General features: G+C 39.0%; 1 protein-coding gene and 1 long non-coding RNA gene across 2 annotated transcripts in view; both read left to right on the top strand.

Moving 5' to 3' along the window:
* The window catches only part of LOC309662707, a 228,288-nt gene that overhangs the window by 147,552 nt on the left and 65,943 nt on the right, over positions 1–14,793 (top strand). The window lies entirely within an intron of this gene.
* UGGT1 (UDP-glucose glycoprotein glucosyltransferase 1) overlaps positions 1–14,793 on the top strand; it is a 116,131-nt gene that overhangs the window by 51,752 nt on the left and 49,586 nt on the right. Inside the window, exon 18 of the mRNA XM_082465748.1 lies at positions 9,231–9,395. Coding sequence (XP_082321874.1) covers positions 9,231–9,395 — 165 coding nt within the window. The remainder of the gene's footprint in view (positions 1–9,230; positions 9,396–14,793) is intronic.

The raw sequence follows: 14,793 nt of genomic DNA, 5'->3' as shown, positions 1-14,793 counted from the left end.
CTTCTGGCTTGCAGAGTTTCTGCTGAGAAATCAGCTGTTAACCTTATGGGAGTTCCCTTGTATGTTATTTGTCGTTTTTTCCTTGCTGCTTTCAATAATTTTTCTTTGTCTTTAATTTTTGCCACTTTGATTACTGTGTGTCTCGACGTGTTTCTCCTTGGGTTTATCCTGTATGGGACTCTCTGCGGTTCCTGGACTTGGGTGGCTATTTCCTTTCCCATGTTAGGGAAGTTTTCGACTATAATCTTCAAATATTTTCTCTGGTCCTTTCTCTCTCACTTCTCCTTCTGGGACCCCTGTAATGCGAATGTTGTTGCGTTTAATGTTGTCCCAGAGGTCTCTTAGGCTGTCTTCATTTCTTTTCATTCTTTTTTCTTTAGTCTTTTCTGCAGCAGTGAATTCCACCATTCTGTCTTCCAGGTCACTTTTACGTTCTTCTGCCTCAGCTATTCTGCTATTGATTCCTTCTAGTGTAGTTTTCATTTCAGTTATTGTATTGGTCATCTCTGTTTGTTTGTTCTTTAATTCTTCTAGGTCTTTGTTAAACATTTCTTGCATCTTCTCGATCTTTGCCTCCATTCTTTTTCTGAGGTCCTGGATCATCTTCACTATCATTATTCTGAATTCTTTTTCTGGAAGGTTGCCTATCTCCACTTCATTTAGTTGTTTTTCTAGGGTTTTTTCTTGTTCCTTCATCTGGTACATAGCCCTCTGCCTTTTCATCTTCTCTATCTTTCTGTAACTGTGGTTTTTGGTCCACAGGCTGCAGGATTGTAGTTTTTCTTGCTTCTGCTGTCTGCCCTCTGGTGGTTGAGGCTATCTAAGAGGCTTGATGGGAGGCTCTGGTGGTGGGTAGAGCTGACTGTTGCTGTGGCAGTCAGAGCTCAGTAAAACCTTAATCCACTTGACTATTGATGGGTGGGGCTGGGTTCCCTCCCTGTTGGTTGCTTTGCCTGAGGCAACCCAACACTGGAGCCTACCCGTGCTCTTTGGTGGGGTTAATGGCAGACTCTGGGAGGGCTCACGGCAAGGAGAACTTCCCAGAACCTCGGCTGCCAGTGTCCTTATCCCCACGGTGAAACAGAGCCACCACCCGCCTCTGCAGGAGACCCCCCAACACCAGCAGGTAGGTCTGGTTCAGTCTCCCCCAGGGTCACTGCTCCTTCCCCTGGGTCCCGATGCACACATTACTTTGTGTGTGCCCTCCAAGAGTGGGGTCTCTGTTTCCCCCAGTCCTGTCAAAGTCCTGCAATCAATTCCCACTAGGCTTCAAAGTCTGCTTCTCTAGGAATTCCTCCTCCCGTTGCCGGACCCCCAGGTTGGGAAGCCTGACGTGGGGCTCAGAACCTTCACTCCAGTGGGTGGACTTCTGTGGTATAAGTGTTCGCCAGTCTGTGAGTCACCCACCCAGCAGTTATGGGATTTGATTTTACTCTGATTGCGCCCCTCCTACCGTCTCACTGTGGCTTCTCCTCTGTCCTTGGACGTGGGGTATCCTCCTTGGTGAAGTCCAGTGTCTTCCTGTCGATGATTGTCCAGCACCCAGTTGTGATTTGGTGCTCTCGCAAGAGGGAGGGAGAGCACGTCCTTCTACTCCGCCATCTTGGTTAATCCCCCTCCCAATCTGCTTTTTAATCCTCTATCAACATACATCTTTTTAAAAAATTTATTTACAGTTTTAAAAAAAATAAATTCATTTATTTATTTATTTTTGGCTGCATTGGGTCTTTGTTGCTGCCCATGGCTTTCTCTAGTTGGCGGTGAGCAGGGGCTACTCTTCTTCGCGGTGCGTGGGCTTCTCATTGCAGTGGCATCTCTTGTTGCAGAGCAGAGGCTCTAGGCGCGCGGGCTTCAGTAGTTGTGGCACACGGGCTCAGTAGTTGTGGCTCGCGCACTCTAGAGCGCAGACTCAGTAGTTGTGGTTCACGGGCTTAGTTGCTCTGCGGCATGTGGGATCCTCCTCGACCAGGGCTTGAACCCGTGTCCCCTGCATTGGCAGGTGGATTCTTAACCACTGCACTACGAGGGAAGTCCCCATAATATACATCTTAATCCTCTATATTTATCTTGTCCCTCCCCCCTTCACTCTCCCCCACTGGTAACCACTAATTTGTTCTCTATATCTGTGAGTCTGTTTTTTGTTGTTGTTGTTATATTCACTAGTTTGCTGTATTTTATAGATTCCACATGTGAGTGAAATCATACAGGATTTGTCTTTCTCTGTGTGACTTATTTCACTTGGCATAATGCCCTCCAAGTCCATCCATGTTGTTGCAAATGGCAAAATTTCATTCTTTTTTATGGCTGAGTAGGAGTCCATTGTGTATGTAAACTACATCTTCTTTATCCATTCATCTCTTGATGGACACTTAGGTTGCTTCCATATCTTTGTTTTTATTTTATTTTTTTTAACATCTTTATTGGAGTATAATTGCTTTGCAGTGTTGTGTTAGTTTCTGCCGTATAACAAAGTGGATCAGCTATACATACACATACATCCCCATATCTCCTCCCTTTTGCATCTCCCTCCCGCCATTCCTGTCCCACCCCTCTAGGTGGTCACAAAGCACCGAGCTGATCTCCCGGTGCTATGCAGCTGCTTCCCACTAGCTATCTATTTTACATTTGGTAGTGTATATATCTCAGTGCTACTCTTTCACTTCGTCCCAGCTTACCCTTCCCCCTCCTCATGTCCTCAAGTCCATTCTCTACCTCTGTGTCTTTATTCCTGTCCTGCCCCTAAGTTCATCAGAACCATTTTTTTTTTTTTTTAGATTCCATATATATGTGTTAGCATATGGTATTTGTTTTTCTCTTTCTGACTTAACTTCAGTCTGTATGACAGACTCTAGGTCCATCCATTTCACTACAGATAACTCAATTTCATTTCTTTTTATGACTGACTGATATTCCATTGTATATATGTGCCGCATCTTCTTTATCCATTCATCTGTTGATGGACACTTAGGTTGCTTCCATGTCCTGGCTATTGTAAATAGTGCTGCAGTGAACATTGTGGTACATGACTCTTTTTGAATTATGGTCTTCTGCTTCCATATCTTTAATTCCCCTATTAAAATTGTATAGTTGTCTTTTTCTCCCTTGAGATCTGTTAGTATTCGTTTCATATATTTAGGTGTTCTGATGTTGGGTGCATATATATTTAGAATTGTTAAATCTTCTCAATGAATTGAGCCCATTATCATTATATAATGACCTTTTTATCTCTTGTTATAGTTTTTGGCTTAAACTCTGATTTGTCTGATAGAAATATAGCTACTCCTGCTCTCTTCTGGTTTCCACTTTCGTAAGTGGATCTTTTTCTATCCCTTCACTTTGAGTCTGTTTGTGTCTTTAAAGCTGCAAGGAACTGTAGGCTCATATAGTTGGGTCTTACTTTTTAATTCATCCAGCGTTCTATGCCTTTTGATTGGGGAATTTAATACAGGAATATTTAGAGTAGTTATTGATAGGTAAGGGACATAGTAATGCCATTTTATTAGTTATTTGAGGCTCATTTATATTTCCCTTGTTCCTTTTTTCCTCTCTTGCTGCCTCCCTTTGTGAACTGATGATTTTCCATAATGGTATGCTTTGTTTCCTTTCTCTTTATCTTTTGTGAATCTATTGTAGATTTTTGTTTTGTGGGTACTATGAGCCTTACATAAAATATTTTATAGATAAAACAATCTCTTTTATGTTGATGACTTAACTTTGATCAAATATAAAAACTACCCTTTTATTCCCTCCCCTTTTTTGTTTTGGACATCACAGTTTAACTCTTTATATTGTGTATTCAATAACAAATTATTATATCTATAGTTACTTTTAGTACTCTTGTCTTTTTTTTGTGCTTTTCATCAGCATATTCTTTATATTGAAAAACAGCAAGATGGGGTTTTCTGCATGAACAGCATCATCATTAGAGGGCAGTTCAGGCAACTGTCATCCATCCCACATTCCCTTTGAGCATGGAGGGCACTGCTTCAAAATTCATGGTTGGGGGCCCTCTCTTGCTTCATTTGAATACTCTTGTCTTTTAACCTTTATAGAGTTAAGTGGTTAATACGCCATCATATTACAGTGTTAAGGTATTCTGAATTTGACTATATATTTACCTTTACTAGTGTGTTGTATGTTTTCATACGTTTTCATGTTACTAATTAACGTCCGTTCAGTTCAGCTTGAAGGACTCCTTTCAGCATTTCTTGTAAGGCAGGTTTGGTGATGATGAACTCTCTTAGCTTTTGTTTGTCTGGGAATGTCTTTATTTCTCCTCCATTTCTAGATGATAACTTTGCCAGGTAGAGTATTCTTGGTTGGCAGTTTTTTCTTTTAGCAGTTTGAATATATCATCCCACTCAGTCCTTGCCTCCAACTTTTTTACTGAGACGTCCACTGTTAGCCTTCCCTGGTAAGTGACAAGCTTCTTCTTCTCTTGCTGCTCTTAAGAGTGTCTAGTTTTGACTTTTGATAGTTTTATTATAATGTGTCTTGGAGAGGTTCTCTTTAAATTTATTTTCTCTGGTGACCTATGATCTTCGGGAACTTGGATATCCAAATCTCTCTCCAGATTTGGGAAGTTCTTATCCATTATTTCTTTAAAGGAGCTTTCTGCCCCCTTCTCTATCTCATCTTCTCTGGAGCTCCAGTAGTTTGCAAATTATCCGTATACCATTTCTTTAATTCTTCGGTTGCTGTTGTTACTGTTGTCCTCTGACTGATGATTGCAAAGCTCCTGTCTTCTAACTTGTAGGTTTTTTCTTTTGCTTGATTTCACTCTGATGTTAATGCTATATCATTTTTAAAATTTCATTCATTATATTCTTCGGCTCCAGAATTTCTGTTTGGTTCTTTTTTATGCTCTCTCTCTTTGTTAAAATTCTGACTTTGTTTGTGTATTGTTTTCTTGATTTTGTTGAATTGTCCTTCTGTGTCTTCATGTAGCTCATTGAGCCTCCCCAAAACAGCTATTTTGAATTCTTCATTGGGTAAATTGCAGATCTCCATGTCTTCGGGATTGGTTACTGGAAGATTATTGCGATCCTTAGGTGATGTTATGCTTTCTTGATTTTTCATGTTCCTTGCAATTTTAAGTTGCTACCAGAAGTGACTGGTAGCAGTCACTTCTACCGGTCTCTACTCTCTGCTTTGGGAGAGAAATACCTTCCATTTCAGCCTTGCTAGGAATTTTGAGGCTTTCTCAGAATGTCTCTGGGTACACCTGCTCCATGCTTTTGTTCCCTCTTGTGCAGAATTCTGAAGCTTGTTTAACTCCTCTTGATTCTACATTGCCCCCAGGCTGGGTGCTGACAGGCCACCTCCTTTTTGTTTTCCCCTAAGTGGCACTAAAGCTCAAGTTTTTTGTCTCTTTCTGGCCTACTGATGTGGACTGGCTTTCTGTACGTCCTCACTATCCATCTGGCAAAGCTCACTCTTGCTGCCCTTGTCAGGACTGTGCACTGGGAGCCAGCCACAGGGTGTGGGTATGTGGGGGTAAGGTGTGTGCAGAGCACTGCGGGGTGCCCATGAGCCATCTGGGGGCATCTGTGGATGAGGTGTCCTGGGTGTATAGGTGGGCTTGTTGTTGCAGTAAGTAGGCTCTGCCTTCCTTAAGTGCCCTATGAGCGCACTGTCTGCTGCCCTCCCAGCCTCTTCCCACGTGGTGATGCCACTCACAGATCAGTATTCTGGATGGAGTGGGAGAGAAATGAGCCTCTTTGGCAGCATCCCACATAGCTGGGGAAGTTGAGTGCTCAACCCTTGCTCTTATATCCCTCGTAGGAGAAATCACAGGCTCAGAAGATCTCTTGTGGCCCTAAGCTGTACTGCCTTGGGAGAGGGGTGATGTGAATAAAGTCAGACTGTTGCTGTTACCCTCTCCAATGTGTCCAAATTCATATTTTTTTGCTCCAGTGGTGTCCTGGAACTTCTTGCTGGAAACCTGGACTTCACAGAGGCTGTCTTGTCTATGGGTGATTGATTAAGATAGCTTTTCCCAGGGGTTCCCTGGAGCCAGCTCATGCGTCAATGCAGAGCCCACAGCCAGGGTCAAAGTCCGTCTGCATGTTACCTGCTGCACAGGTGGGCAACACTTCTCCCGGGCCACTTGGCATATGGTGCTGGATTCCAAAGCTCCCACAAAGACCCTTTTGTCCGTGGATAGATGCCAAGCTGTTGTTTTTCTGTGGAGGAGACACTAATGAGGGAAGTCTTATTCAGCCACGATACTGACATCACTCCTACCTCAGTGTTAAATCTCCTTGGTTTAAGGTTTGGAATTGAAGCTGGTCATGAGAGCTACTCAGTTTAGACTGAACATGTTTCCATTATTGTATTGCAACCTTCTGTTCAGTCACTTACCTTTTTTTTTTTTTTAAATAAAATAATATTGATATGGGCACCTAGTGATTTTTCACATTTTCACAAACAACCTGAGTAGTACTCTGTAGAAAAAGAAAAGGTGAAATAAAAGGAAAGAAGGGCCACTTCGGGAATATTTGAGAACATTAATGGAATTTTCATATATTTCACTTTTGGAAAATGTTTAACTCTGGTTTTCTATCCTATTGAAGAAAAAGTACACGTTGCCTTTTTTATTGTGGATGATTGCTTTATCAAAAGGATTTGCTTGAAAAACATTGACTATAGCGGACAAATTGGGGAAAAGGGTATTTTTACACGTTGTCTTTTATGCATTGAAATCTTGATTTTGCTGAAGAATCAAGTGGGAGTATCACAGACCTAACTCCTCAATTGTTTCCCAGATTTGGCCATTTTCCTCATCTCTACTGGTTAGAGGCCCTTCCCATACAAACAGATCGTAATTACCTAGCTATTTAAGTAGACATATACTCTCAAGAGAAGGATGTTGTGAGATTCCCAGAGGTCCTAAGAATCTAATGATCAGTAAGATTTTTTAAGTTGCAGGAGCTGTACCCCTCATGTGAAAAAGCCCAAGAAAAATAGATCTTTTTGAAAAGGAGGAATGACTGCCTTTTTTTTTTTTAATTAATTTATTTTTGGCTGCGTTGGGTCTTCGTTGCTGTGCGCAGGCTTTCTCTAGTTGCAGTGAGCGGGGTCTACTCTTCGTTGTGGTGCGCGGGCTTCTCATTGTGGTGGCTTCTCGTTGCGGAGCACGGGCTCTAGGCACATGGGCTTCAGTAGTTGTGGCACACGGGCTCAGTAGTTGTGGCTCGCGGATTCTAGAGTGCAGGCTCAGTAGTTGTGGCGCACGGGCTTAATTGCTCCGTGACATGTGGGATCTTCCCGGACCAGGGATCGAACCCGCGTCCCCTGCATTGGCAGGCAGATTCTTATCCACTGCGCCACCAGGGAAGCCAAAGTGCATTTTTTTTTTAAAAGGAGGAATGAGTGCAGTTAGCAAATGTTATTACACTTAGGAATATCTGTACCTTTTGTATAAATCTGAAGCTGTGTTATCTTCTATGCCTGGTATTTGAAAGAAGTAATCATTTCTAAAACTACGTAGTACAATTAAAGTAGATCTTTTGAACTGAAGAGAATATAGTCTGATAGGTGCATATTTATATGTTTCAAAGCCAAAGCAAGAAAAGTTCTAACTTATTCATGCAAACATTTTACATTTGGCATATTAACTCTGAGTCTTTATTAATCTCAGTTGTCATTTATGAATGGCTCATTCGTGACTTTGTAGTCAGTGTTTCAAAATTATGTGTAATTAACATTTTTAGTGATCAGTTGGCAGAAATTCTCACATGTAATTTTTAAGCATGACTCTGATAATTGGCCTGCATTCTGTTAATTTTTAGTCTGATAATCTATTTGCAAGTTGCAAAAATGGAAAGTTTATAGTCAAAACATCTCCCTCCCACTCTTGCCTTTTACTCAGTTGCCATGTTCAGAGAAAACCAATGTTACTTACTTTTTATTGTCACTGAGAGTTATAATATGGATTTTGTTTTGTTTTCCTGGCGTATTGATTTTCAAAGCTCAAAGTATATTAAAGTTGAGTTTTTATGAACTTCTTTGAGATAGGTGAGATGTCAAAGAACAGAATTAATGTAACAGTTTTGGGAGTGTACATTTTAAAAGTTTTAACCATGATATACAGAGATGGCAGAAATCAACCTGGAAGGCCTTTCTCATTGTGCCATGTTAGTCCATCAGATAAGTCTGTACTATCAGTTATCACTGTGGCTAGATCTGAAACTAAGCTGATGACTGGTATTAGTTACCGAATTGAGGTACCTTTCTATTTGTGCTCTCTAAAAAGGTTATATATTTTAAAATTCTGCTATTTTCAGAAGATGGCAGTTACAAGATGTTTAGCAAGAATGCTTTAAGGACCTTTTTTTATATCTTGGATAGTAATATAGTTTTTACTCTAAAATCTTAGTCTTGGGTGTGTGGTTGATATCTGGGGGAATGTACCTATGTCGATTGTTGGAAAAGTCTCAGATATATTTGTTTGCCTGGTACTTCCCTGCCAAGGAACCTCTTTTGTCCTGGAGAAGGCAAAAGATTGAGCTTAGTACATTATAGAGCAATTTTTGAGCACTGTTTTCCCACCAACCTTGTTTTGTTTTCTGTAGGTGTAACTTCTTGTTTAGTGATACGGACCCTTTTAAATTTAGAATTGGGTGTAAATATTTCATCTCAAGTTATCTGCCCAGGAACACTAATAATTTATGACAGTCTATAGTTGTGCTGCCCATTATGGTAGCCTCTGGCCACATGAGCTTTTAAAATGGAAATTAATTAATTTCATGTGCTCAATAGCTACATGCGGTTTAGTGGTTACTGCATTGGACAGTGAAGATAGAATATCTCCATCATTGCAGAAAAGTCTGTTGTATAGTTTGGGCTGTAGTATATGTAATTCAGGTCTGGTAGCCTGGGCTGCTTAAAATTACCCTCATCCCCATCTTCAACCACTTCCTGATTTATAAGGTTTTGTGGTTTTATTAAAACTCAGTAATTTAAACTCAGATTTACCTAGTAGGATATTAACTATGATGTTCTTCGTATGTTTTTTAAATTAATTTTTATTGGAGTGTAGTTGATTTACAATGTTGTGTTAGTTCTTTATATATTTTTAAAAGAATTTTTCTTTAGTTATTTCTTGGTTTCCATATTTCTGTTGTTTTTTTTTTTCTTTTTAGAACATGTATGTGTGAAAAATATGCTTTGTTCCATTTGTCTCAGGAAGGACAAAAATATGCTGTTTGTGGTCCCATGTGTTTCAGGAAGCAAGAGGCTACTATGAGCAGACTGGAGTTGGTCCACTGCCTGTTGTCCTGTTCAATGGAATGCCCTTTGAAAAGGAGCAGCTAGACCCTGATGAGCTGGAAACCATCACAATGCACAAAATCCTGGAGACTACAACCTTCTTTCAAAGAGCAGTGTACTTGGTAAGTACTGTTTCAAGGCCGATTTTTTTTTTTTTTTTTTTAAAGAAATTCACGTTCTTTTATTTATTTATTTATGACTGTGTTGAGTCTTCGTTTCTGTGCGAGGGCTTTCTCTAGTTGCGGCAAGTGGGGACCACTCTTCATCGCGGTGCGTGGGCCTCTCACCATCGCGGCCTCTCTTGTTGCGGAGCACAGGCTCCAGACGCGCAGGCTCAGTAATTGTGGCTCACGGGCCCAGTTGCTCCGTGGCATGTGGGATCTTCCCGGACCAGGGCTCGAACCCGTGTCCCCTGCATTGGCAGGCAGATTCTCAACCACTGTGCCACCAGGGAAGCCCCTCAAGGCCGATTTTGAAAGAGAATGGTTTGCTTACATTTTTGTAGTCTCTGTAGTAGGCAATAAAGTTCTTTAAGTATCACTGTTTTCTATACACCACTCATAATTGACTTGCAGACTCCCAGCAGGTTCTGCTGTAGTGAAAATATCCCTGAGACTTTCTGTACGTTGTTTTTGAAATAACTAATGTTATTGGCTTCAAGATTAAATTTTATTTTAAAAATTCTTAAGAATTTAGCCATTCTAAGAGACATTTGTTCTACTTGTAAGGAATTTTGACTCAGAAAAATTCAAGTATTTTATACATATATAGTTATTGTTGCGATATAACTTACATGCCGTAAAACTCAGCCTTTTAAGGTGGACTCTGCAGTGGGTTTTAGTGTTTACACAGAATTATGCAACTATCACCACTGTCTAATTTCAGAGCATTATCCTCACCCCTAAAATAAACCTGACACCCAGCAGCAATCACTCCCCATTTTCCCCTACCCCACCCCCTGGCACCCATGAATCTGTTTTCAGTTGCCTGTTTGGGACATTTTATATAAAGGGATTCATATAATATATGGTATTTTGTGACTGATTTCTTTTACTTAGCATAATGTTTTCAGGGTTTATCCTTGTTGGAGCATGTGTCAGTACTTCATTCCTTTTTATGGCCAAATACTAGTTCCTCCAATGGACATACCACAGTTTGTTTATCCATTCATATTTAGGTTAGTGCCACTTTTTTGGCTACTATGAATAATGCTGCTGCTATAAGCAATCATGTAAAAGTTTTAATATAGACATATGTTCTTAGTTGTCTTGGGTATACACCTAGGAGTGGAATTGCCTGCTCATGTAGTTATTCTATTTTTAATAGTAATTCCATTTTTAACAGAACTGCCAGACTGTTTTCCAAAGCACCTGCACCCTTATACAATTCCTCTCAGCAATGTATGCAGGTTCCATTTTCTATAAATTCTAGCCAATTCTTGGTATCGTCTGTCTCTTCGATTATAGCCTAGTGGGTGTGAAGTGGTATCTCATTGTGGTTTTGATTTGCATTACTCAACCATGAATGATGTTGAGCATTGTTTCCTATGCTTATTGACCATTTATTTCTCTTTGGAGAAGTGTCTATTGAGATTATTTGCCTGTGTTTAACTGGGTTATTTGTTTTATTACTGTTGAGTTATAAGAGTTATTTGTATATTCTAGACATGAATTCCATATTATTTATGATTTTCAAATATTTTCTGTCATTTTCTGGTTTGTCTTTTTACTTTCTTGGTAGTGTCTTTTAAAGCACAAATGTTTTAAATTTTGATTAAGTTCAATTTACTTTTTTTGTTGTTGTCGTTGCTTGTATTATTTGTATCATATATAAGAAACTCTTGCTTAATCCTAGGTCATGAAGATTTCTGTGTTTTCTTCTGAGTATTTTATAGTTTTTTCTCTTAGCATTTAGTTCTTTGATCCATCTTCAGTTAATTTTTGTATGTGGAGTGAGGTAGGATTCCAACTCGTTTCCCCTGTTCAATTTGAGACATGCAACTTGGGTATCTTTTTGAATATTCAGTTGCCCCAGCACCATTTACTGAAAAGAGTAGTCTTTCCCCATTAAGTTGTCATGGTACCACTGTCAAAAATAAATTGCCCACTAATGTATAGGTTTATTTTTGGACTGTCTCTTGTTTTCCATTAACCTATATATCTTTTTCTGTATAAGGACCTCACAGTCTTGATTATTGTTATAATCAAGTGTGAGTTTTCCAACTTTGAGCTTTTCTTTTTTAAGAATGTTTGGCTCTTCTGTGAATATTAAATACATAAACATATGAATATGAAATATATAAATGTACAGTGAAGCAGTCATTATGATAGCAAATAATTAGAAATAATTTAAATATCCAACAATATGATGGAGCACAATGTAGCCATTAAAAAGATGTTAACTAAGAATATCTAAAGATATGTTTATAACATGTTGCCAAGTTCTGGCAAGTGGATTATAAAGTAGTGTGGCCAGGCTGATCCTGTTACTGTGTATATGTGAGTGTGTCTGGGGAGGTGTGTTCATATGTAAGGATGTCTGTATGTGTGTATGTGTATGTCTGTGTGTGTGTTAGGCTGGAAATAAGCACGTCAAATGAGAAGCTTTTTCATGAACAGCACGGCGGGATTATGGGTGATTGTTTTTCTTTGGGCTCTTCTGTATTATACTTTCAGCAATGAATATGTATTACATTGCTAATATGAAATAAAAAAGTTTTTAAAAAAGCGCTAGCCTGTTTACCACCTCACAGATGGGAAACTGCTCAAGCACAGAGAAAAACAATTGATTTAAAGTTTGAAGATTAAAATGAATATTTTTAAAAAGTCACATTTGAGTTCAAAGAGTGAGCTACAGACAAGATAATTACGTGCCCTGTGGTTTCAAAACTCATTGTGAAATTTTAAATAAACATCACAAATTTCAACTCACTCTTTGCTAAAATGAATGTTTTTAGAAAGGAGCTCTTCTGATTCCAAATCCCATTGATTTAAATGAACACCTCCGCTTTTTAGTCTGCTTTTTTCACCGGGCTCTTCTCTGTGGTCAGACAGCCCCATCTGCCATTTTGCATCAGCTCGGCTTACAGACAGTTGTCTGTAAAATTTGTAAAATCCCTAGTGAAATTTGATTAACTGAAACCTTAATGAATCAGACATGTGGGGCTTTGTTTTTTAGGAGAAAGATCAAGGAAAAAGAAAATAAAATATTAGGGGCTTAAAACCAACAAAAAGCCTGTAAAGCTCAGCTTTGCACGTGTGCTTTGTGCTTGTTCCACTTTCAGACGAATCGTAAAAATCCAAGCAAAAAGAAACCCAAAAAAGCAAATAAAAGAAAATTAACATAGCCCACAGTCTCTTAGATTTAGCCACCATTTGTGATTCTGTACATGTTACCAGTCTTTAACGCGTACACAAAACGCACGCACGTGCACACAAGCGTGTACGTACACACTCATACATGTGGTAATAAGGTGATGGCTGGGGACGCTCCCTTCCTCGTGGACGTTTGTAACCGGAATGTTAATATTTGCAGTGTTAATATTTGCAATGTTAATATTTGCAATGTGTTGACAATTTTTAGTTTGTGGAGGTGGAGACATCATTTCTCCTTTGGAGCAGACTTCTAATGTTTTTAGAAAAAGTCCCAGTCTGGGCTCTTTAGTTACAAAAATATAAAGGACTTAGCTAGGATACTGAGAGAAAATGTCAAGCTCACCATAAATATGACCATGGCTGTGTAGTGTGACATGGCTACTAATGAAAACAAGGCTATTCTTTAGCCTGACTATGCCCTTAATGCAATGGAGAAATGATGTTTATCTAAATGAAAGTTTGGGTTGGACTGTTGGTGTTCCTTTAAAAAAAAAAAAAAAGGTTTGGGTCTTCTGTGTCCCTTTCAATTCCATAAGAATCTTAAGATCAGCTTGTCAGTTTCTGCAAAAAAGGGGCCATTGGGATTTTGATAGGAATTGTGTTGAATCTGTTGATCAGTTTGGGGAATATTGACGTCTTAATAATATTGAATCTTCTAACCCATGAACACAGGATGTTTTTCCATTTATTTAGGTCTTGTTACTTTCTTTTAATGATGTTTTATCGTTTTCAGTGAAGAAGTCTTACACTTCTTTTGTTAAATTTATTCCTTAGTATTTTATATTTTACTCTTTTTGATGCTGTTGTAAAGGTAGTTGTTTCCTTAATTTGATTTTTGGATAGTTCATTGATAGTGAATAGAAATGCAATGGATGTTTATATATTGATCTTATATGCTGTAACCATGTTGACATTGTTTATTAGCTCTAAGAGTTTTTTTGTGGATTCTTTAACATTTTCTGTATAGAAAATACTGTCATCCTTCAGATGACAAGGGCATGTCTAGGTGTGGAACTCTGGAGTTTTTCTTACTTACAGTACTTTACATTTCTTTCTTGCTTATTTGTTTTTTACAACAAACTACAGTATTTCCATTCCCTTAGTTTTCCACTTTTCAAGACATCAAAATATGACTCACTGTACAGATGTTTCAGGGACCCAAACCAATGTATAGGCAAAGAAAATCTCAGTACACTTGAGGATTCTCAGTAGTAGCTTGAGAGGGAAATCAAGGTCTGGCGCCCTTATAAGTGATGATTATTAAGACAGAGCTAATGGAAAGACTCAAATGATTTGTCAGTTTTGATCAATGTATTTAATTATTAAAAAATTCCCATGATTATTAAATCATCATAAAAAATAAAATTAAAAAATCTCCCTCTGTATATAGCCATTCATCTACCCACCTTCCAATAATAGGTAATTGATGTTTTAAGTTTCCTCTGAATTCTTCCAAAACATTTTTGTATCTGTATGCTAACAATGAATATTTACTCCTTCCCAACCTTTATTCAAAAGTGGTAGCAAATTACGTAGCTATTCTATACCTTGGTTGTTTTTCACTTAACAAAATGCATGTTATGAGTCTTTCTAATTCAGTGCATAGCGTATTCTCAGTTTTTGAAGACAGCTGTGTAGTATTCCATCACATAAGTGGGTCTCAGTAAGAAGGAACAGGTTTACCACACTTGGCGGCACATTTGTCAATGTCCGGAGACATTTTTGGTTGTCATAACTGGGGGAAGGGAGGGGTGCTACTGGCATCTAGTGGGCAGGAATCAGGGATGCTGCTAAACCTCTTAAATGCTCAGGTCAGCCCCTCCCCCTTCCAAAGAAGCAGGACAGCACCTCCCTTTCCAAAAACTTATCTAGTCCAAAATGTCAGCCGTGCTGAGATTGAAGAACATACATTATATGGATATACCCTCCTTACATTTCTTAGATATGTAAATTACCGTTTTCCATCACGTCTGGGAACTTTTTACCCTGTATTTCTTCTAACAATCTTTTGGCCTGTAATGACTTCTGATACCACACTACTCAGAGTTAGGCCATAGTCCTGACAGATTAAGGACATAGTTCTCCACAAGATTGTCTCCACTTTAGACACCAGCCCCAAGTTCAGAGGTCCTCAGGCCACTGTTAC

The sequence above is a fragment of the Balaenoptera physalus genome, assembly GCF_965194825.1.
Source record: "Balaenoptera physalus genome assembly, chromosome: 6".
Lineage (NCBI taxonomy): Eukaryota > Metazoa > Chordata > Mammalia > Artiodactyla > Balaenopteridae > Balaenoptera > Balaenoptera physalus.
This window is presented reverse-complemented; position numbering and strand designations above follow the sequence as displayed.